This window comes from Orcinus orca, chromosome 14 (genome assembly GCF_937001465.1).
Source record: "Orcinus orca chromosome 14, mOrcOrc1.1, whole genome shotgun sequence".
In the NCBI taxonomy this organism is placed as follows: domain Eukaryota; kingdom Metazoa; phylum Chordata; class Mammalia; order Artiodactyla; family Delphinidae; genus Orcinus; species Orcinus orca.
This window is the reverse complement of record NC_064572.1, coordinates 39,079,672-39,104,745: the sequence shown is the minus strand read 5'-3', so window position 1 is coordinate 39,104,745 and position 25,074 is coordinate 39,079,672. Positions and strand designations below refer to the sequence as shown.

Here is a 25,074-nt window from a genome sequence, read left to right as displayed (position 1 = left end):
AAAAGATCAGTTTTGGTAAATTTATTTTAAATGACAACTAAAAATATTCTGACCATTTTGCATGTATTCTTCTCTGTGTGATTTACATTCTTTGTTTAAAATATGATTGGTCCAATATATTAAGAAGAAGTGAATTTGTTTATTTAGATTTAATGTGTACAGTTGCATCCTTGAAAAAGTAAGAGCCAATTAATTTCCCACTAATTATCTTTAAAATATATACATTGGCTACTGGAAAATGTGTAGTGATTTTAAGGTAAGTTTTCCATTCTTCCATTTGTTTCAGTTTGAACAAATGTATCTATTCTCCAGACTTTTATTGGTAAAGATAAAATTCAAAAGCAGGCTATATAGAACAAACCTTAAAAGATAATCACTATATTTTTTTTGCTGTAGGCATTTCCTAAGAAACATATCTAAAATCAAGGTCTTCCATGTCATAAGAGTTTGGAGTGTCACATACTTGGGTGACCTGTAAAGGAAAAAATCTAAGGAAAAGGAGTACAACATTGAGTTTTAACACACCATGTGTACTGTGCTGTGCGTGTGTGTGTGTGTGATTGTTTAAGCCCTTACATTGAAATTTATTTCAGAAAGATCAATGTAAAGTGTAACAAGGCTGTATGAGTGGTTTATCAGACATCTAAATATATTAAAAACAAGTTAAGAAAATGTGAATTTTTTTCCCTTCTATTTCAATTTTGTAAACAACTATATGGAATCCGTATAACTTTAAAAACCAACACAATTTAAAGAGCTGTACTGTTTTTGATTGAGGTTTTCAACATTCTGTGTTGTTTTATTAAATACTTAGGAATTCAGATGTTGCCCTCAATGAAGATAAATTATAGATGGGAGAATTAATGCTACTCAGGATGCTGCTGGACGAGCCAACAGATACTAATTTGTTAAAAACAGCAATTACAACCAAAATTAAGTAAGTAACCTCTGCATTTTTTTGGTCTATTGTGTCCCCCACAGACAGGATTATTTCCAACTATAATGTGAATAGTGTCTCCAGAGAATTTATTCACTATTAATTGGAGAGTTCATGTTAGGAAGTTTGAGATGCAAATAATTGAAAATATCAGTAAATATCCTGTGTATCCAATGAGAGTGTGTCACAGCTTCTGTGAGAGAAGAACAGCTTCAAGGTCTCATGCCTTCTCTGCAGAACCCTTTGCTCTGGCTTCAATAAAAGTTCACAGTTTAAAAATCTGTGGCGAATACTCAAAAATCTGGGGCAAATTTTGATGCTCAAGCTTTGAAATTAGATATTTTCTTGGCCATCCCTTCTTCTTTATTACCTGGCCTAGGTAAATTTACTTTAACAACAATCACAAAAGGGATCCTGTCTATTTCTCCATGGAAATTAAATGGAATATTATAAATGTAAGTCATTCACAGGTTGATATACAGATTCCAATAATTTTGAAGTCTTACAGCCATTTTCTTTCCAAAGGGTTATGTTACTGGATGACAAATAATGAGGTAAAGTCTGAGTTGGAATGATTGGATAACATTCCATCCAATTTGAAAGGGAAATCATAGATGAACTAGATCATCCTCCTTATTTGACAGATGGGGTCATGGAGCTACTATTATGCATACATAAATCAGAAGCTTTCACAAAGACAACTTCCAATATAAAGATTTTCTAATTCATTTCCAACAATAAGAATTATTTGCTGTCGCATCATTAATGCTTTCATAGGCAACAATACACATGCAATCAATACAGGTTTTTATGACAAAAAGTTATCAAAGTACTAGAGGCCTAGTACTTTTAAGTCTGGTCATCTCTGCTAGTATCTTCACATCTTCACTGGGTATCCAACATTAACATGTGGTTTCCCCACCACCATTCTGCCCTTACCACAACTCCTTACTAGAGTTCAGTGGGCACTAGAAGTCAAAGACACCTGTTTAGGCCCCTTTGAGAGATCTAATGGTTAAATTTGTAAAAAAATATATTTGAAATTATACACTATAGGGACAGTAATCATATATACCCATAGTTTAATCTTCATTTCTAAGAGAGAATCTAGCAGACATTCTGCTCCAGGGTCTTTCGAATTTTCCAACCCAAGGATATTTCTGCTTACCTTAGAAAGAGAAAAAACTAGAAAATGCCTGTATTACCTAAACATTGCCAAGTTGGCTGATTTCTAAATGATATTATTTCGCTGGCATTCCATGAGGCAATCACTTTAATATTTGTCAAATGAAGCAAAAATAAAGCCACCAAAATAATCAAACTAAATGTAATATACATATATATTTTATACACACATATATACTTATATATGTATGTATGTGTGTGTGTAGTCACAGTAGGAAACAGATTATTATGAGAGAACGATGTTGACCTTAAGGAATGAATGTCTTCCTTTACCCTCACTATTTCTTTAAAAGGGAAAGAAAGAATAAAAGAGGAAGAGATAAAGCTTATTTAAAGGCCTCATTTCCCATGACATATTGGGATGCATTTAAAATTGAGAACAGCCCAGAAGCATTGTGCTGGTCTTTCTTGGATGAAGACTGAATTTCTGTAGACTAAAGTACAAACAGAGTACAGACATGCTATCATTGAATACACTGTACTGAATCTATACAATTGAATAATAATTTAAAAAGTATTCTTTATATATAAAATGTTTCCTGGATACCAAAAGCTCAAATAAAAACCCCACCCCTCCTGCTGTGTTCCTAGGTATACTATATACTCATTTGGGAAATGTTTCATAGCACTTGTCTAAGGGCAATATTTTCTGGTTTACAGGGCTGGAGTCAAAGGAGTCACCATCCCCCCTCACTTAGGGAGTCATGGTTTCCTGTAGCACCATACTTCAAGGTAAGTGTGAGTGACTGCTGCATACGTCAAGCATATTCTGGTGGAGACCTGGTTATTGAGAGCTTTAGCTGTAGTCGCCAAAAGCCCCACTCAAACTGTAGCTGTCAGTCAATTCAGAAGCCAGTGATCATTCTCTGGAAATCTGCTTGGCCCTTCTGTTCTCTTTTTGGTAGGCCTGATAATGTTATGATCAAAACAGGGTAGTTGTGGAGTCCTGAAAATAGCACTGTTTCTCCTCCAGAGGACCTTGCTATTATTGATGCTTGGAAATAATGTAAATCATTGGAGATTTGATCTATCTACAAATATTTAGTCCTTCACCCATAGCAAGGTAGATATTGGACCAGAGTGTAAAACACAGAGCACTTAATGTGCATACAAAAATCAGAGAATTTAGATGCCAATTCTCCAACATAATTTCCACTCTTTCTCATTAGCATAAAATTGCTCATGTAGTTTGAACAACAGCATTCTATAGAAGTCACTGGCAAATCAGAATAACACACACTTTATAAAAAAAGACATCAGAAGATGATGCAGAGTGAAAAATAATGAGTGACATTCATTCTCCAGTAAATAATGAATATGCAACTAACTTAATTACCAAATCTCCAAATACCTATTCACATAAGAAATACAGGGAAAATGAAGCAAAATCAAAAGTGGCTTGTAGAAATAAATACTTCTCTGTAGGCACGTGAGCTTGAAGGACAAGGTATCGATGTCTCCAGGTGTTGGCCACGTTAGATCAACTTTGAAAGTCTTGATGCTATCAGCACTTGTCTGCTGGTGCCCAAAGAGGTGCTTTTTGAGTGTGGACCCTTTTCACAGGAGAGCTTCATATTCCAAAAGGAGACAAATGGCCACTGAAAGTGACCATTAATAATTGTTCTTTACGGAGGATTTTTGTCTCTACTATCAATTTGGACATAACTTTATCTCTAAACTTTACATCGGGCCACCAGTGGATGTGTGTAACTTTCATACATTTTAGAACGCACGAGGCTGTTTATAATCACATCATATATAGTTCAACTTTAAAAAAAAAAATAAGGGGTCAGATCAGGACTTAAGTTTGATTGACAACCTTCGATCTCCTTAGAGCAAAAGATATATTAATATAACTGCAGTGAAAGGTGTTAAAAAAGAAATAACTGCAGTGAGTCACAAAATACACAAACTCCTAATTAGGTGGATCCTGTATGAATCCGTTTAGATCTGCAACAGGTAGCATTTTAGTGAAAAACCCAAGACAAGGTTGACTTGGGAGGACTTCCAGTGAATGTTTGATAATTGTGATAAATTTCAACTCAGTAGCATATCGAATATGCAAGTTATGGGGGTTTTATACACCAGTTAGTTAAAACCGTTTTTCTAAAATTTTCCCAAAGATATACTATTTCTAAATGAGAATTTAGATAATTGAGACATTAAAAAGTTGTAATAATCCTTTTTAAGAGTCTAGTATTACCTCTATATTCAAAACAAAGGAACAGTAGTGGGACAACTAAGGAACAGCATGAAGTTGTTAAATATAAAATGCATTTCTACCAAAATGTTTTCAACATTTGAGACTTTTGAATTTCCACTAAACAGTGTTGATAAGAACACAATGTTCTTTATTTTCCCTGTATGGCATTATGTCTACTTACGTCTATTATCAAAGAAAGAATGTTCTCAGAGAGCAATTTGCAATGTATTTTAAACAGAAACAGCTTAACCTTAATTAAGAATTGAGTATATTCAATATTTGATTCAGAAATAGTTAGTTACATTCCTTTTCAGTGGAATGTGAGTTTTCCACAGGAAGTTTTAATCAAGGTTTTCCCAAACTTCAGTAAAAGAAATCTTTTATATACTTTCAAATACTATGCCTTTTTATTTAAAACAGTGTAAACATAACAACTCAACACCACCAATAATTGGAAAAAGACTGGTTATATGAACACTAATGTCCTTGAATGCCCCGTGAAAATAAGGCTAAATAAAACAGACAAATCTTCAGAAGTTTCAGTTCACCTTAGCAGTGGTAAAAATATTGCTTTATTCCAAATGAACATACAACACAATTTACTGTTCTTTGGGGGGCTTCCTGTGAACTGAATAGGCTGGGCTTTGTAATTTCAACAATTTATTCTTTCCATATTAACCACAGAAGCCAATGTCTTGGTCCACGCGTAGTAGACTTGCTACAAAAAGTAATGAGGAAAATGAGAAAACAAAGGGTAACTAACTATCAATTTGATCATTGGCTTGTATAAATAATTTAAGTACGCATGATTCAAAATACACATCCCCAACTCGCCTTGTGATACTGATATCATTAATGAGCCAATAGCTGTTCCTCTCAAAAATATTCACATCAGAATATAGTCTAGACATTGTCAAGAGTTTTATAGGACCCCACCATGCACGTGACCTTGATTTACTAACTGAACTTTATACTTAATGGAAAAATTTAAAGCGAACAGATCTAAGAGGGAAATTTTTTCTGAATATTAGATTCCCTGATGTTTCAGAACAAATTTTAGCAAGCTTAACGCACACACATGCACACACATACGCACGATGAACATATGTGCATACGGCATACCGGTGCTCGAGTGAGCAAGCCCAGACACACAGGCACACACACTGAGAAGTGCTCCTTTGGAGCCCCTAAACGATCTCAAACGAAAACATTTCTATTAGCTATTAGCATGATTTTAGTGACACGACAGTGTGATGTTTTTGTCTCTTTTTCTGTAATAATTTCTTACCTCCCTCTGAGATTCTGTGCCTTCAAATTTCAGAGGAAGCTGGCACGTAAGAGTGGCTAAGATTGCCCCATGACTCCCTCTGTCTCCTGTCCCTCTCCTTCCAGAGTCTTTGTGCCATTCTTCAAAAAGTAAATAGAAAACACTACATTTGTTGACATGACATAACCTGTGATGAGGCTGTCGAGTGAATAGAAATTTAGGGATTGGCAAGCCAAATGGCAAGGACCACCTGCTCACTGGCACGCCCACCCTTGGGATGCGTCTCTTCTCTTTGAAACCGGGTGACTGCCAGCACTTTTTTATGAGGTCACTGGCACTGTGGGGCGGAGAGTCTGAATTGCCCACATCTACTAAGAGCCAAAGAGGACAGTGTTGGGACTAAACGAAATTGTATTCAAAATTCTACCCAAAAGCTTTAGTGGTAAGCTTTATCCCTCCTGAAACGTTTCTTTCCCTTTAAAAAAATATTTTGTTAAAAAACACTATGAGGGTGATAGACTATTTGGTTTCTTCTAAGTAGATGCTCTTAAATTAATGCATATAAATAATTTGTATTTAATCTCCTCTCTTTCCTGTTGAGCAAAGCATAGAATGCACAGATTCTTACATCTCAGGTCACTTGGTCAACGCAGGGTCTCTTTGTATTTCATTTCTTAAGACAAATTGGGCCTCTCGTTCTGATTTGGCTGTGGAACTCAGGGGGAGAAAGGCTGTGTTTTCACTCGCACTGTCCTCGGTTTCTACGCTGGCCAGTTCGTAGTCTTCTGACCGCCTGGCACCAGTCAGAATTCGGATCTGCTCCTGGACAGTTTCTAGCAATATTTTCACTTCTTGCTGTTCTGCTATAAGACAATCGCTGACTGGAATACTCACATTGACAATATCAGCAGAGTAGGAGTTTTTGCACCATTTGATGCTTTTGACTTCAGAAATCCCTGGCATTTGCATGCAGGTTTCCTCTAGACCCACTGAGGGGATGATGGGCACGGAACTGGCCCTTGGGGATGAATATCCCATCAGGTCCGTTTGATCCAAGCTATTAAAATAGGAGTTTGTCTCTCTCGAAGGCAGTTGCATATTTATTGATGCATTTTGTTGGGTTGTTAAACCACTGGATGAATACCTGAAGAAGAAACAAAGTGTTACATATTCTGTGCTCTTCCCATCTTCTTGAGAGCACTATTCAGTCAACAAAGCACTTTCCACATGCACCATCTCACTGAATTCTCACAGCAACCCCATGAGACGGATACTATGTTCCCAGTTAAACAGAGAAGTTAACTGAAGCTCAGATAGGTGAAGTGACTTGCCCAAGGTCACACAGAAAATAAGTGACAGACTGAGACTCAAACCCAGATCTTCTTACTTTAAGTCCAGGGATCTTTCAACACACCACAGCTGTATAGGCAGGTGGGATATAGTCTTCCTGACCTCTATCCTAGAATACAAAGTAAATGGGGATTGAGCAGGTAAGTGTGTGTGGCCCTTCCATAGTGACAAACAGGAAACCCATAACGGCATTACTCCACTCCATCAACCTGACCACCCTCTCAGCCCTGGTTTAGTCCAGTGTAGACTCCTCGTGGCCACCCTAGGTGGAGGCAATCAGGAAGCCCAATATTAAGCCTCAAGGTACTAAAGTCCTGAGTTTCTCTGCTTCTCACTGACTTTAGGGGGACCAAATCCAATCTCCACTGGCACTCTGCTCTTTAGGAACTGCCTCACTGCCAGTCTGCTGAGCCTGAAAGATGGGACGGAGAGGCACACAGTTCCTCTGTCTGCCCAAGATGAACATGAAGTGAGTTCCATAGGGCCTCGACCAAGCTAGTAACGTTCCTCACATGGTTTCTGGAGCCAAGTAAGGTAGTTCATGGGTGCATGGTAAAATGGCTTGTTGGGAACGCCCTCGTGCCGTTCCAAGTGGTTTAAATATGCCAGAATCTGGCTGGCCCCCCTCTTGCTTGTTCAGAGCTAGTGAATTTTCCATTGCCTCTGAACTTTCCAGTGCCAAAAAGTGAGGCAGGCATATCGTCGGTTCACGGAAATGTAGTTTGGGGACGTGAACAGTAGTCTTTATTCTATTTCTCAATTCGTTTTCCTCAATTTTAACCTTAAACATTAAAATTGAAGCATAATCTAAACACGTTCATCCTCAATATAATAAATCTCATTCCCCTTGTCTTACATTGTAATGTAAATAAAAATCATGTTTATACATGGAAAGAATAATTGCAATGAAGTGTGTCGCATACTAAATATTAGAAACCTTTACTGTAAAGGCAAGATGGGAGCAATTTAGAGATCTGTCTTTCTGCCAGACAGTGTGAAAAGATGGGGAACAAATTTAGGTGTTATTGTGTTCTACCCTCTCTTACTGAGCCTAGTACGGAGTTGGCAATCAATAAAGTTTGATTGAACGGACTCAGGAATACATGAACAGATCTTCAAGGTAAACACTCCCTTAATATCCCAGTCAACAAGAGCTAACAAACATTCACACAGAGCTTTCAAAAAGCATTTTCACCACTAATTACATCCACTGATTAAAAAGACAAAACAAAACTATGTAGTTTATTTATTACCACGTAATGGATACATAAACTGGACTAAGGGATACCCAAAGGGCTTGCCCCAAATTACACCCTTGGTAAGCAGCAGAGGAAGAAGTTAAACCCACGTTGTCTTATGTTAACGGTTACTATCAAAGCCAGAAATGAGTAGGCATCTCAAACCTTTTTTGAGATGTAAAATCTTTACCTGCGCCAATTATATAGCCACATACAAAGAAATTCCCTGGGGAACCTCAATGACTTTCTCCCTAGGGTTCTATGACTGAAAATCTGAACCTAAAGTTTCTGATCAATGAATCAATTTCAACCAGAAGAAAGGGGACAAATTGCAGGCTTTTGTGTTCTTTCCTTAGCACCATTAACGTGTATGAAGATACAGAATGTCTGCTATCAGATTCACCAATGGCACAGAAATTTAAGGAGGATAAGATCGTCTTTCACATGGATCCAGAGTGTATCAGTGAGTAGAATCTACCAGGTTGAAATGTGATGGTGATAGTGCCAATTCTTAATACCTGGATCTAAACATTATTGGTAAAAATGATGGATAAAGGTGTAAGTATCTTAGAGGATTCAGTCAACTGTTGACGCTTCAGCAAGTCCACAATGTGACGCGATGTTGGAAAAATTAATAGTCTTGTTCAGGCTTCAGAGGCAACAATAGGCCTCTGACTAAACAAAGACCCTGAAAGGAGCTACATACCGAACTGCTGGACTACATGCAGGTCAGCAGAAACGGTGCTAACAAGTCTTGGGAACCAACAGGTAAGGAAGGGAGTAAGTCACGAAGCTTCCTGGGCCTTGGGAATCTGGCCAAATCCCAGGGATCAGTGAGCATCCTGAGACTTATGACTATGATAATAGCCAGAGGGGCATATCTGCACGTAAGCTGATGATTATCAGTTTGTAGCTTGGCATTAAAAGCAGGACTCCTTCGGGCTGCACTCTGAACTCTCATCCATGGAGCGGGCACAACAACCGGGACCTTCCAACGGGGACTCCAAATTGCTGTTCAAGGGACGTCACAGCGTTGCTCGCATCTGGATGGAGGTGCTTCCCCAATTTGGTGATTGTAAATACATTTCTTTCTTACTATTTTGCTTATCTCTGTGCCATAACTAACGTAACAAGCTTTCTTCTTTCTTACTTAAGTGTTGAGGGGTTACTTTGCCAACAAACCCTCGGAACTTGAAACTGAAAGTCAGTCTTTCGGCAAAACACGTGACTACGAAGTAATCAAAGGCAATTCAAGCCAGACTTGGAGCAGTCTTCTAATATGCCTGCGTGCTGACTGAAGGAGCTGACTTACACATCATCTCACAAGCCAGGTATGGATCACATGTTGGCAACAGCTGAAATCTAAAAGGCTGCCCTAACGTGAAGATGCACTTTAAACAATTAGTCGTGTTTGGGATCAGAGAGGATTTCAAGTCTCACCACCATTACATGCTCTGGAATCTTAGGCAAACCCAGCAGCCTTACCTTAATTCTCTCATTAATTAAAACCATCAGGTAGCAATACTGATCTAGAGGGACTGCTCTGAGGACTCACTGAAGTAATGCCTCTTCACTATTCCCTTCCTTCCTAGAGTTGCTCTGAGTGTCCTAGCACTGGTCTTTAATTAGGAGGTGATGCTACCCTCCAGAAGTTTAAGTGAGAGTTACATTTCTAGGCATGATTCTTGATTAGAAGATACTCAGAGTTCTGTATCCCTTCAGAGTCAACGACTCTGTCACACGTTCGATCCATGAGCCTGTCATTCATTGACTGTAAAATGCCAGTTTGGACCAGTTGGACTGCCTTTCCTCCAATCTCTCAACAAAGTAATCACAAGTACATTTCCTCTGTAACTATGTGAGTCAAAGCATCCTTTTAAAGAGGGAAGATTTCAACAGTTAGTCATTTGGTTTGATTCCCAGTAATTCAGGGGTCAGGCCCAGAAATCAGCGTTTCCCCAGAGGACTCCAAGACCCAGTTCTTGGTGCACATGGAATTAGAATGAACTGACTAAATTGAAGGAATCTACTTCTCCCTCTGGAGCCGTACAATTAGAGATTCCATTTACACATCACCATCCATGACTGTGATTTTTCTTCACATTCCTTTCCTGGTTTAGTGGTTTATTTAGTCAGAAAGGCCGGTATTCAATCCATTTCTTTTACGTGGGCTATCCCACCTTGGGTTAAATTCTGCTATCTTTAGTGTGTTCATCTGTACACTTCCTGAAGAATAACTGAATGTAAGTTTGTAGTTGCTATTTAAGTGAGGTGGATAATTAGTATGTTTCTATCCCTTCTACTTCGAAGGTAGCAATCTAACTTTTGTGATTCCATCTCTTTCTGTCTAGTACATGATTCCATTAGTTTGATTTGCCTGACATAACCCAGTTCACAGTTCTGTGAGCCACTGTCATGGCTGTCATCGATCCACTGATCAGGGGAAAGGCTCTTGAAGAAGTTCCTGTCTACCTGGCTCCCTCCTCAGGCTTCACTAAGTCAGGCACTGGGTTCAAGCTGGGTTGAGGTTAGTGTCAAGGAGAGACATCATATACACCGGGAATCTAAGTAGCAGACAGCACCCACATGCTTGATAAACAAGCAGCAGTTGGCTCTTAGAAATTCATTCACTCCCCCTCCAGGCTAGGGCCAGATTTGAAGAGCGCCTTTAGCTGTGAAATTCTATTAACCATTTCCAGTCCGGAGAGACGGTCAGTCCCCCAGGAGTGGGAAATAGCTGTTGTCAAGAATTAAGAATGAGATTGCTCCCTGAGACTCACTGTGCTGAGCACACAGTGACTCAGAGTCACCGTTTATCAACGTCAGGTGCATATCACATAGGAAAATACAGGTGGCTAGCCAATTGGAGAGAATATTCCAAACCCAGTGATGATTGATCCCAAACAAAACAATAGCCGTAACAGTGCCCTACAGAAGAAAGACAGCACGGGCTGGGTTCTCTCTCCACTCACAAAATCTCTAACTTGATTTCACCTCACTCATTCTCACTCCAACGTTCACCCCAGGGGGGGAAAAAAAAAAGAAATCTAAGTAACAGACATTATGAGTGATTTCAGAAGAAAAGTAATTATGAAACATGATTAATTATAGGCTAAATGCAAGCCCCTTTTCCAGATATAAGGCAAAGAGAAATGCAAACTACTTCTTGACTTGCATTATACATTTTGGACAACTTAGATCTTACCAAATATATTTTACAGTCTATTTGGAATTGCTTCAAAATTACAAAAATAAATAGGACACAGCCTATTTATTTCCTATCTTCTAGTCTTCCTACAGAAATCTGTTGCTGAGATTTGTCAGACATGGCATTGTTGCATACATATCACCCAGAAGAAAAGACAAAGGTAAGAGTCTGGGACAGACCTCAAACCTGCTTTGGCTTTTAACTTGCTGCAGACAGGGTGGAAAAATCACCCAGACCAAAGCAGCAAAGAAACCTAGTCTGGCTGATTCAGAGAGAGGAAAACTAGATGCAACAAGAACCTAGCCTGAGTGAGGAAATGGATTCTTGGCATTTCTGGAGTAAAGCCTGATTGCACTGCTCTTGAAATTAATAAGAATAATGGTTCCTGTGACAATAGCTACAAGTACCCCTTCTCTGTTTACCATGTGTCAGGTACAAGCTCTTGACACATGTAATTTCTTTTTAATCTGCCCAACAACCCTCAGGAAAGCTGGTATTATTTTGTTCAATTTATAGACGAGAAAAACGTAAGCTCAGATGATAAAACTTTCTCAAATTCATACAAGTAGTAAGGGGCAAAGATGAGATTTGAAATTCAGTCAGTTTCGATAAGGGCTGCCATACTTGGTTGAACAGCTTATGGCGGTTAGGTGAGTGGTGGCTAAAATTCATTCTACACTCCACTCACCATGCTATGGGCCCTGTGAGGGTCTGTGTCCACTGAGAGGAAGGGACACTTTTTACACTGCAAGGATGAGCAACAGCCATGGAGTCCAAAGCCAATTTTTCCATCCCTGCACCGTGAATGAAACTAGAGATCTGAGTTCAGCTAGCTGTGCCTTGACAATACTCTGTCAACACTGACTGAGACTTGTTCAAGAATGCTCGAAGGAGCAGATGCTTTATATATGTTACAGGTTATTGTTACGGTATTGTCCACAATAGTGATGAGAGAATTAAGCACTGTTTTTTTTCCAAACCTAAGGATGAAGGAACACTTTAGTCGTCCTAAGAAATCTCTGTGTTTTAAAATCAAAGACACATTCCCAGTTATTTTAGCAACTGCAATAGTAACATAGTGTCTAGATGTCTATACACTTAATGCTATATATCTTTTCCATCTACCATTTCCCTAATATCTATTTCCATTGTATCTGTTTTTTAAAGTTATTCTTTTGTGGAACAAAGGTGGAAGCAAGCATAAATAGCCAAATGATGATGAAATCAGTGAATAAAACCCCAAGGAACGTAATAACTCAATTTAAAACTATATCATCCATGACACCCTCCCTAAATTCCATTGCTTTTAAGACCTACCCTTGGCAAGGTATCGTATCCTGGTCTGGGACCCTTGATTCCTCGAGTTGCTGATATGCTGGTCCCACGATTCCGCCCAACCTACTTCGGGGTGAGGGGGGTGTCCTTCTGAAGGCGTTCCTATGGAGCATACCACTCCTTTGCCCTGGGCTGCAGCAAGAGGAGAGAGTCCTGCTGGTGGAAAGAAAACCAACAAACAAATTGATCACAGCAATAACCTCACAGGTGGCTGCTGAAACTTTTCAAGCACTGCATTTCCACCCTAGGTCCTCAAAGTTCTAGGTCAGGCTCCATCCATGCCTGTAGGATATCTGTTAGGAGGGATCGCAGGTTGCTGGATCCATTTTATCTTTGGAGAGACTGAGAAGAAAAGCTGTTCCAGTTCTGGGTTTCTGGCTTTCCAGTCTGGAGCACAATGGACTAAAATAACACCAGCTTTCCAGCCAATGAGGTGCGCTTCAGGAATTCTCCAGCTCCTGATTCCCCTCCTCCCTCATTATCCAAGCTACAAAAGTGCCTTTAGTAGAAATAAAAATGGCCTTATTATTAAACACTGCCAAGAACTAAACCCAAGAAGCCTTAAGGGCTTTATGGGGAAAATTTCACTTGTGTTAGTGGTAGAATAAACTAACCTTATTTTAATTGCCTTTCTCTCCTTAATATATATGTTACTTTTGCAGTTCCCTGTCTCAAATTTTCGTAAATCCTGAGAACCTAAATTATTTTTCTTTTGAGTTTGCTTTAACTTTTTTTATTGAATGAAAGATTCTTTAAATTCTATAGTGCTTTGCAATTTTCAAAAGTTTCACACACATGATTTTACATAATCCCATAATAACCCTTTGAGTTTGCTTTTAATAAACATCTGATCGTACATTTTCTTGACCCATACATCCAAATACCCAAATAACCATGCCAGATGCCATCAAAGGGCAAGGCATAAACGGGATATACCTCAGGTAAACGGGATATACCTCCCTACACAGATCACGTCAGACAAAGAACTAGACTCTTTAGAGAAATCAGTTACTAATTTGACGCATTACTTATTCCATATCCATTCCTCCCTCCACCCCACTGAATTTACCCTACTACCATGTTCCTGTGCAGACATTCCATGAGATGCCAATAAGGGAACTTAGAATTTTTGCGTTCCTACTCATTTAGCTCTGAAAATAGCAATAAAAAACCACACACAGGAACAGCAAAAACATTTTCAAAATTTCAATAAAGTTCTATAGGAACCAGTCCCCCAAATGAATTTTACCCATATTACTACATTATTTGGAGTTCTGTAAGTTTTCCCCCCACCAACATTACTGTTATTTCCACTTAATAAATACAAAACTTCTCAAATATTATTTAAGGTCAGCATTTGAGAACCCGAAAAATGAGTGCTAGTAGCCACCTTCCTGGTTTGGGCAAGGCGAAATGATCACACTTTATAACTTCATATTCGTCAAGCCCAACATTAACTTCCTGAGTTTGTGCAAACACCAGATCATACCTGGCAACGTTATTACAACTTCATTCTTCATCATCATATTTCTGGGTTGAGTGTATTGAGTCCTAACATGCCTAACAACAAGGGACCTCTAGTTAGGTCACTAAGCCAACGAGTTTAAGGAGCTCTATAATAACTAATTTGTTTCCCTCCCTTCCAGCTTCTATCTATACCATCCAATGGCAATTGTGGAGTCCACAGCGTACTCAGGCTTGGATGCTAGAATTAGCTGCATCAGGTCTGTATGATACTGGGGAAAGTACTTGTATCAGTCAGAGTCCTGGGGGGAAGTAGATGGCACTCTATATTGGGTCATTTGGGAAGATTTTGCTATTTACAAAAGTGTGTTCACTGTTTGAGAAAAAAAAAATACAGGATACTACTGTACATAAGGGCTGGTAACAATGGGAAGCTGTTACCATCCCTGTAACTGAAAGGACAGGGGGAAGGAGCAGTTACCTGACTGAAGAGAGAAAGGGCTTGTGAGAAGAGGACCTCTTGGCTAGTGCCAGAAACAGGGCTGTAGCTGAGACAACCAGGCAGGGAGGGAGGGGGCAGAAGTGTTAGGACCTCACTGGCCTCTGCCCTTCCATAGCTTGCCTGTGCATCGCAAGAAACCAACAGAAGCCCAAAGGCAAGTGAGCCTGCTGCCCTCTTAGTGTACAAGGCAAGGCAGAAAAAGGTAAAGCCTAGAGGTGGGTGGAAGAGATGCAAATAAAGGTATTAGCACTTGTTTAGGTATTTTCATAGTATTGCTATGGGGATTAAAAAAGTATGTAAAGTGCTTAGCAGGGAGTCTGGCACTTAGTAGCTGCTCAACAAAGTAAATTCCCTTGATTCCTCTGCCCAAACTGACAACTCAAAGGCTCATACTAATCACTGAAAACCCTGGACTTATTTCACCTTAAAAAACCTACACGTACTGTCTATAAATGAGTTATACTGCCAAAATATAATGTAATAAGTATAACATGACGTAATAGATTTCTTCTTTAAAAAGAAAGAGGGTTTTTTTTTTTGGACTAAACATGAGAAATAATGGCTTTGAATTAACAGCTTTGTTTCATAAATGAGTTATCCAAATGAGTCATATTTGCAGTGCACAAAAGAAATGAATTATTCATAAACGTCTACCAGTATGAGCTAGTAACCCATCTTAAAAAACAGTTCTATACCTCTTGATCAATCAACTGTTCAAGCTTTCTAACCCAATGGTATTCAGGAAGTTACACAGCAGTTTGCAGGATGTATAAATCAGTGACTAGGTTATCAATCACGAAAACGTTTAAGTCTACTGCATGTTTTACAAAACAAAAGCTATGATATATTGAACTATAATTTACAAAGTTCTAAAAGCACTTTATAAATCAACCCTTGCCTATCTATCAGGACGCAATGTATGCCAACACATACTGCAATGTCATTGAACCAAATAAAAAAGAAGGTCTCATAGAGACTTCCTTATTTGATCTGTGAGTGATTCCTAGAAACCAAGTTTAGGAGGAGGTACATCAACAGACAAAAGTAGGGTAGGGTATTTGCAGGTCAGATACATTAGAAGCTATAATTGCTTATCATATCAACTTTAAAACATGTACGACAATATAGTACTTAATATTATACTTAATTATTTTACTTGACTGAATGGAATACCACTTTAACGTGTATTACAATGAGCAGAGGAAAATGCTCTTTTGGAAAAAAAACATCTTCTATAAGGCCAATAATTTTGTACTTAATTCCGTCATTGAAGAACGCCCACTAGGTCCAGTTAAATGAAGTAATCTTTTCGCAGGGAAATATTTGTAAATGCCCCAATTGATAGAAACCAAAAATTGTAGTTAATAACTAAAGCAATTATCCAGTAGCCAAACATATTTCATCCTGTGTTGAAACCTTTTTTTAACTTAGCAAACCCTTGGTACCTCAGTCTCTACCCATGTAGATTAAGAATAAAAATCACCATCAAGTACTAATGATTAGTATCAAGAGTGACATGAGAACCTCATAGTAAATGTGGCCAGCATCAAGAAAATCTTTTTTAGGGACTCCCTGAAAGGTGAGGGAGAAGTTAGTTTCCTTGAATAATGCAAACTTCTCTCAGGGTGGTTTTCAAAATATTGCCTACATCTATGAAAACCAAGGATCAACAACATTTACCTTCCATTGCTGGGAACAATTGTTATTTTTTACCTTTTCCATTTAAAAAACTTTTAATCTCCATAATTAAGAATTTTTAAAATACTGTACCTCTTACTAAGAAAAGGAAGCTTAAATCTTTGGACGGCTTCCACAAAGACTGACGACATATCAATACTTTTGGATGCACATAAACAGAATGTCCGTCGTAGCAAGTATCAAATGTTGGCACTTTAGAACAAAACTTTCAATTTTTGGAGTTCCAGATTCCTTATGTATAAACACAGCATGTGACTAGAAGATGCTGAAGAATTTGCTCAGCCTCAGAATGCTGTAAAACTTCTAGAAGATAACTTTATTTTTGGCTTTCTCCCCCAAAGAGCCAATTTTTACAGTCAGCTTGTTAAAAAAAAGTCCCACTCCATTGATAATGGAAGATCTAAAAGTCCCACTCCATTGATAATGGAAGATCTAACATTGATAATGGAAGATCTAATAAACCAAAGGAGAAGATTTGCCAGGCTTCTTCCCCCTGGAAAGTTTTCTTTGTGTGAGAACCATGTTGGAAGACCTGGAGCATGTCCTGTCAGCTGCCTAGGGAAGAATTAGTCATTACATTTGCAGACAGTGATAAGGCAGGCTAGGAAAAATCATGTTTTTAATAGTTTTTCAGATTGCAATAGTTTCATTCACTGGTCTGGGTCTGCAGACTTGATGGGTGCTGTTAATAAATAGTACCTTTAGGCTTCCTCTAGGGGCACTGCTGCCTGCTGGTATCTTTGCTTTGCCTGCCAGGAGCTGCTTGAGCATCCACTGCATGGGGAACTACAGGAGAAGCAAGAACGATCATCTCTCCTGAATAATGTTGTCATTCCTCGGCATGTGTTGTCCAGTGTTATACATTGTGTCAACGCACCCATTCCCACCATGATTAGCTACCTGTACCTGTGGTGTTTGACAGATTGGCTTCCTCTGTTGGGAGAAGGGACCTCTGGGAATGACTGGGGGCCGGCAAAACTTGACTCCATCATTTTCTCCAATGCAGTCACGGGATGCCTTTCCGCCTTTGAATACTGTGGGAAATCACATGCACAGAGTTGAGCTGGAGGAGAAGTTATGAGAGCAGGGCCTCTGACACTACAGCTGGGTATCAAAAAGTTACTGGAACTTACCAGTAACTTTTCCACTGGGCACCTGATCAGGAGAATGACAAAAACACCATTTTCATCCCATCTCTCACACACTGAATATGCTCTCCCCTCTTGCCCCCAGAACTCTTTGTGATTAGATAAGGTCCATTCAACAGGGTTCTTCACAAGTCTATCTTTTCGTTTCAGTCTTTACCCATGGCACACTATGCCTGAGAGCCAAAATCACACATTTTTTTTATTGGAGTATAGTTGATATACAATATTATATAAGTTAATACAAGGAATTTTTAATTCAATGCACATTTTACAAAAAAAATTAATTAGTAGATGGACTACTAACAATAGGGATTCAATAAATGCTCATTGATTGAACTTCACAAGTCTCAGATTTATGGAAGGCTTTGATTTAGATTATCTGCCCACTACTCTCCACTGTTTCTCTCTTTCAGCCTGATACCAGGTAATTACCATGTCTAATAAGAAGGGTGTGAACAGTTTACTCTTTACAGTTATTAACCCTTGGTTTCACCTTTGACCCTGAGATATCACAAGGCAGGGGCCTAAAGAAAACCCTATAGCTATGGCATATTGAGAAAAACTTTGCTCCTAAAGAAATATCACATGGCATCTCAATCAGGCAGCAGTTGTCAAGTTTAACACTCCCTGGACACTTGGCACTTGAACAAGCAACAAGGATTATCAAGTTTCTTTTCTAGAAACTCCAATGAAAACTATGCTGAGAAATGACATTTTTTGAAGGCTAATAACCAAATTAGATTTTGAAATCCAGATATTCACATGTAATATACAAACAAGAATTTCACAGAAAAACAAAGATATGCAGAATACATACAAAAAAGTATATACCTGAACTCATTGTAGAGATGAAAATCAGCATAGAGAACGTTAAATTTCAGGAGTACTTAGTAAAGGCAAAGATTCAAGGAAAATAGAGTTGGTGCTAATTTGTTGGGGGTACACATTGGCAATGTGTTGCAAAATATTAAATATAGGTACTCTGATGCAGAGTACTGGTACTCTTTGATGTAGACTACTACTTCTAGGGATTTCCATCATTAATTGTAAAAGTTGGAAATGATATAATCAGCAAAGTATGTCAGTGGTACAATTTTTTTTTTTTTTTTTTTTTTTTTTGGCGGTACGCGGGCCTCTCACTGTTGTGGCCTCTCCCTTTGCGGAGCACAGGCTCTGGACGCGCAGGCCCAGCGGCCATGGCTCACGGGCCTAGCCGCTCCGCGGCATGTGGGATCTTCCCGGACCAGGGCACGAACCCATGTCCCCTGCATCGGCAGGCAGACTCTCAACCACTGCGCCACCAGGGAAGCCCAGTGGTACAATTTTTAATAACAAAAGAGAAAGCAAACACAAAAGAGAAGCAACTGGAAACAACAGAAATGGCCACCAATGAATATTATACAGCCATTGAATAAAATCAAAGTATGAAAAGTATGCATAATATGAATCCACATGTGCAAAGAAGGAAAATGCAGTAAACAGATGTATATATAAGTGTATGTATGTGTGTATATACAAACATATTTAGCTTTGTGTGTGTGTGTATATATATGTATAGATTTTGTATGTACATATACGTAAATGTTTGTGCATGTGTTTGTGTGCGTGTGTGTGTGTGTGTGCACGCAACCACACGGGATGCAGATGGGAAACAAAAGTAAACTATTAACTAGTTGTTATCCTTGGGAAAAAGTATATTGGTGGGTATGGGCTATGGAGACTAGGAAAATTGTCAAGGTTATGTAACTTTAAGTTCAAAATCTCTAAATTGTTTTCTTTTTAAGTACTTCCAAAACAAGCCACATAGTGTTAGTAATGACCACATCTTGAATCAGAATATGAATTCTACAAAATGGACTTAACAGAAGCTATTTAGGCTTCTTGCAAAATGGAGTGAGTTGACATGGAACAAAAAAGAAGACATGGAGATAATTTGGAAAAGGTGGTTGTTTTCAACAGCCCCAAGTTACAAAGATCCAAAAAATGATGGAAATACCTTCACATGTACTTCTTTGTTGACTGTTTATCATAAATCATCCATGGAAAAAGTGAATTGAATCAACATGTTATTGAAATGTAAACAACATCCTGAATTTCTATTTCTAGACTTCCAGGTTCTATAAAAGATCTACTAGAATTTTTTTTTTTTTTCTCCAAACTGTTGATAAATTGCTTGAGAAGACAAACTCAGATGGTTGGAAGCCTCAGCTATAGACACAGGCGAGATTATCTGGAGACATCTGTAGCAAACTGGAGGGGGTAACTTCTGTGCTACTTCTGCAGAGGGCTATCAGTGGGTGACATCGGCCAGTGTTTCTAGCACATCCACATTTTCTAGAGAAATTGCCAAATCATTAAGTCAGCAGCCCATTCCTTTTTCAAAAACAATGTATGTCAAAAAGCCTAGTTCAGGGCTTCCCTGGTGGCGCAGTGGTTGAGAGTCCGCCTGCCGATGCAGGGGACACGGGTTTGTGCCCTGTTCCGGGAAGATCCCACATGCCGCGGAGCGGCTGGGCCCGTGAGCCATGGCCGCTAAGCCTGCGCGTCCGGAGCCTGTGCTCCGCAACGGGAGAGGCCACAGCAATGAGAGGCCCGCGTACCGCAAAAAACCCAAAACAAAAAGCCTAGTTCAACTTTGGGGCCGTTGGTTCAGAGCCTCTGCTTTGAATGAGACTTTTGATCATGAGAGCTAGAGGGCCTTGTTCAAAATCTGGGATAAAAGTCTTGAATAGAATCAACCTCTTACTTGTTCTGCTTATTCATGGCATTCATAATAGATATAATGTTCTAACTCTTTTCTTTCAAATGCTTAGATTATTATTATACTATGCAGTTGCTTTCACTGGTATTATTGTGGTCCATTAACACAAATTTGTCTCCAAAATTTATTATTTTGGATTTTTCTCTCATAGCCTTTTTGAGAATCCTTTTCATTTCAGTGGCTACATTTAATCTGAGATGCAGGTTTAAATTGCTGGTACCCCAATCCAAGGTTAGTTGAGACAAGTGGGAACACAAAAAACCCTAATAATTTGGCAATCCTTCAAACTAATATCCCATACATATTGGTTCAAATGAATTTAGACATAGATTCCAGTTTTCAGATCTGACAAATAAAGAGCTTAGAAATCGTCATTCCTGTCCTTAAAATAAGAGAAAAGCTGAACAAACAAAATCAATGGCTATTCTTACATCCAAATTGTGGTTGCAGGGCAAACCACCCCTCTAAAACCTGGAAAGACAAGTGAATACAGAGAATCAGCCAGGATCACCTTGAGACAGCCTGGGACCTGGGAGCCTTTGCTGCGGTGCCTGCACCTGGACAAACGCCTCCTCCAGCAACAGAATACAACGAATCTATTCGGGACTAACAATAACCTCGTGCATGCTCATTGGGGCAAATTATGAACGACAAGATACAAAACACCAAAAACCCAACTGTCCCTTCTGAGATGCCCGGAGCAAAAGCAGGGTACTGCACATGCGCCCTGCACACAGCATCACCAAGGGGGTGGGCAGACCACCTAAGCCGACCCCTGGACCCACCCCTACCTTCACTCCATACAAGGAACCAGCTCGCCCCAGCTCAGGGAGCGAGCAAGGGAAACTGTTACTTGTTCTCACTCCCTCCTGCTGCAGCACTGAGTCCCAGTAAAGCCTTGCCTGAATTTCTCATCTGGCCTCTTATCAATTTCTATTAAGGAGGCCAAGAATGCTGGTCAGTAACATACTTTGTTGTGACTCTGCCGGGACATTCTTCCATTCCCGGGTGGGGATCTGGGCACCTCCGGGACCACCGACCACCGAATGCAGCTTCCCAGTGGGTGACAGGCGGCCACCTGAACCTCTTGTTTCAGCGTCACCACGTTTGGTAAGTCTGCCTTCCTGGCCCCTGAGGGCCTCAGTACCCTCATTCAGGCGACGCTTTCCCCCTCCCCTTTGCCCTTTTTCCCTCAACACTTTCCCCTTCCCTCTCCTGAAATCTCTCTACTTCTTTGTCCTCTCCTACTTCTCTGTCTCATCCTCCCGAGACAGTGGACGTCGGGCAGCTACAGCATCACTGTTCTCAGCCTGTGAGACCTGCTCCCTCTGGCCGGCAACAGCTCACCTTGACAGGTCACAAGCAGAGGTGGGAGAGGCTCGCCTCACACCAAGCAGACCTTGGTCCAGTGGGCCTTCCCTGATGGGAGATACATGAGAGTGACAGAGGTTCAATCCTCCTATCATGTAGTGGCTGGACGTCCGATCCTCCCAATATTCTCACCTTTCTTTTCCTCTGCCAAGAGGAGTCTCATTGGGAACAGGCTGAAGCGGCAGATTTCTATATACCGGTGTATGTGTGGGTGAGAGTCCCGCCTGTGGGCTGGCGACCCGCAGACGATGTACAACTGGCTGGTTTCGGGGCTTGATCACCTGGTGGGCAGTGGACAGGGTGCTCCCTCCTTCACTGGCCCTTTCTGGAAGTGCACAGGCTGGTGCCTGAATAGACACCCTCGGGGGGCAAGCTGAAAAGGCCATCTCTTCCTGTCTCTTTTTTTTCAGTCTTTTCTGTCCCTCCTCTCCTGTCCTCTCCCTTGGTCCTCATTACCTATACTCCCATCCCCTTCATCCTGGAGACTCCTTGTGTCTGTGTCACTCACTCACTCTGGGGAGGGAATTCTGTGACCCCCCTTTGTCGTTACACTAGACCTCGACTCCATCCGGCCCCCAGGATCTCTAGTTGTTAGCTTCCAGATTTATATGTAAGCATGGGAGATGCCCAGGGAATCCCCAGAGATTCTCCTCTGGGTTGCAGTCTTAACAATTGGAGACAGTAAAGAACTAAGCTGATTTTCTTTTGCAACACGGCCCGGTTCCCGTATACCTTGGGTGACCAGGAGAAGTGGCCACGGAATAGATCCCTTAAATTTAACACCATTTTACAACTGGACCTATTTTGCAAGCAGTCTTAAAAATGGGGAGCGGTCCCATATGTGTAGGCCCATACGTGTAGGCTCCAGACTGAGGGATTCCTCTCTTCCTGTGTTTCCCCCAAAAGATTCAGAGCCAGGCGTTCTCACAGACCCCTTCTTTCAACTGCTGACTAGCCATCGGGGTACTAAGCCTCCTTCTCAGGCCCCCCTTTCTTCTTCCCCTTCACCATCTTCTTCAACTCCCAGACCCCCACCTTTCCCTGTCAAGTCAGAAACTCAAAAATCAGAGCCCCTCGCGTTTCCTCCAATGGGGCTCTGATGAGGTTCAAAGTTAGCCACCACTTTTGCCCCACAAGGCCTTTACCCACTCTGGGAAGTAGCTAATGGGAATGGAGGGATTACTAGAGTGCATGTCCCCTTCTCGATGGGGGACTTAGGAATCTGTAAGGAGAGGTTTGGCAGGTTCTCAGAGAACCCTGACAATCTGACCCTGACAAATTCATCAGGCTGGGGTTAACATTCTCTCTTACCTGGCAGGACATCATGGTTATTCTGGCCCAGTTGCACCCCAGATGAAAAGGAGCGTATACCGAGAAAGGCCAGGGAGCACACAGATGGCCTACTGGTCACCTATCCACACCGCCAAATTTATCAGGCCGGGGGGGACGCAATCCCAGAACGTGACCCACACTGGTACAATGAAGATCGTGTAGGCCAGGCTAGGATGAGACATTATATTACTCATCTATCAGAAGGAATGAAAGGTATATGGTGAAGCCTGTAAATGATAAGATCCCAGAGGTTACACAGGAAAAAAGATGAAAACCTGGCAGTCTTCCTGAGGCAGGTGACAGAGCCATTCAGGAAGTACACCAATTTAGACCCTGAGTCTGCAGAAGGGTGGACACTGTTGGCCACACATTTTATCACCCAGGCCTCTCCTGATATCAGGAGAAAGTAACAAAAGCTTGAGGCTGGGCCGCAAACCCCATGGTCAACCTTGGTAGAGGAGGCCTTCAAGGTCTATAGCAATCAAGACTTAACAGAAAAGGCCAATAAGGATAAGAGGCTGATAAAGAAAACGAAGTTTTTGGCCGCTCTGATCCACCCACCAGCTCGAGGGGACCCTAAAAGGCTGCAAAGGCTGGACAGACCACCAAGAAGCCGCCTGGGCACAAACCAGTGTGCCTTTTGTTGGAAGGAGGGGCACTGGAAGGGGGAATGTCCTGAGCGCCCTCCTGTGGCACGCCAGAGGGGCAGCCCCAACCCCAGTTCCTTGTGAATCTCTCGGATGAGAGATTCCCACGCACCGTCTGATGGGGCGAGTGCCTGCCTGGCTCCAGATCCTATTCGTTCCATCCTCATCACTCCAGCAGAGCCTCAGGTCACCCTTGACGTGGCGGGTAGGAGAACTGAATTCCCTGTAGACACTGGAGCCACCTCCTCTGTTGTGACTAGGCCGGCCCCCTCCCCAACCGTGACTGTACCGTGACGGGAGTTGATGGACAGCCGAAGGTAAGGCGATTTACGTCTCCCCTTGCCTGCAGAGTCGGGTCCGTTATCATCACTCCTCTCTGTATACGCCACAATGCCCTGACCCCTTCCTTGAAGAGGTTTGCTAAATAAATTAGGAGCTAGTATATTCGTAGTCCAATGAGGTAGAAAATTCAAATAAAGAATGTGCATCTATTAGTAGCCCCAGATGACCCATGTGCTGGTCATCAAAAGATTCCCCAAGACCTCCCCCCAAGAAATTAGAGAACAAGTAGATCCTGCAGTTTGGGATACCTTGATTCCAAGAAGGGCAAAACATGTTTTCCCAATGAAAATATGATTAAGGCCTAGGGAAAGGACCCTGAAAGAGACAATATCTTTTAAAGCCTGAAGCCCTGATGGGGATCCAATCACCGCTCACCAAATTCCTAAAACACGGACACATTAGGCCCTGCTGATCCCCTTGCAACACCCTGATCCTCCCTGTTCAGAAGCCTAACAGGGAGCGTCAGTTTGTGCAAGACTTGCGAGCAGTGAATGAGGCAGTGATCCCTATTCACCCAATGGTGCCAAACCCATACACCCTCCTCGCCCAAGTATTGGGAAATGCTCAGCATTTCTCTGTTTTGGACCTCAAAGATGCATTTTTCTGTATTCTCCTACGTCCAGACTCTCAATACCTTTTTGCCTTTGAATGGAGGGACCCTGACACCCTGGAGGCTACCCAATATACCTGGACAGTGCTTCCGCAGGGTTTTAGGGACAGCCCCCATCTTTTTGGAAATGTGTTAGCAAGGGAACTGAGGGAACTGAGCCTTGAGAAGGGAACTCTGCTACAATATGTTGATGATTTATTGATAAGTAGTGAGACCAAACAAGATTCAGATCAATATACTGCTAGGGTCCTAAATTTTCTGGCAAAAAGGGGATATAAAGTGTCTCCAACCAAGGCTCTGATCTCACAGCAACAGGTTTAGTATTTAGGATTTGTTTTGACGCCAGGGGAAAGAGCCCTGGCCATAGATGGAAAAACAGTAATTAGTGCACTACCATCTCCAACCACAAAGAGGCAGCTTGGAGGCTTTCTCAGGATGGCTGGTTTCTGTCATATCTGAGTTCCAAATTATGGCCT

The 25,074-nt window shown here is 41.0% G+C and overlaps 1 protein-coding gene and 2 long non-coding RNA genes across 12 annotated transcripts in view; 2 read left to right on the top strand and 1 right to left on the bottom strand.

Annotated features, from left to right (window-relative positions):
- The first annotated feature begins 831 nt into the window (after positions 1–831).
- Positions 832–8,722, top strand: LOC125961069 (uncharacterized). The gene is made up of 3 exons (XR_007471388.1): positions 832–937; positions 2,783–2,854; positions 8,537–8,722. It is a non-coding gene; the product is annotated as an uncharacterized LOC125961069 (long non-coding RNA).
- Positions 932–25,074, bottom strand: part of NRG3 (neuregulin 3) — a 1,065,062-nt gene continuing 1,040,919 nt past the window's right edge. For 2 of the 9 annotated variants that reach the window (XM_033433955.2, XM_033433956.2), the window contains exons 7-10: positions 17,288–17,421; positions 12,706–12,879; positions 6,980–7,051; positions 932–6,736 (exon numbers count right to left, since the gene is read on the bottom strand). In XM_033433955.2, coding sequence (XP_033289846.2) covers positions 6,229–6,736; positions 6,980–7,051; positions 12,706–12,879; positions 17,288–17,421 — 888 coding nt within the window. In that variant the 3' untranslated portion in view covers positions 932–6,228. The remainder of the gene's footprint in view (positions 6,737–6,979; positions 7,052–12,705; positions 12,880–17,287; positions 17,422–25,074) is intronic. The other 7 variants (XM_033433959.2, XM_033433960.2, XM_004273020.4 and 4 more) reach the window with 5 other exon arrangements.
- LOC117202537 (uncharacterized) lies at positions 8,753–15,206 on the top strand. 2 transcript variants are annotated; one of them, XR_007471382.1, is made up of 4 exons: positions 8,753–9,249; positions 9,336–9,511; positions 11,470–11,548; positions 14,370–15,206. It is a non-coding gene; the product is annotated as an uncharacterized LOC117202537 (long non-coding RNA). The 2 variants fall into 2 exon arrangements; XR_004484956.2 differs by having other exon boundaries at positions 8,753–9,511.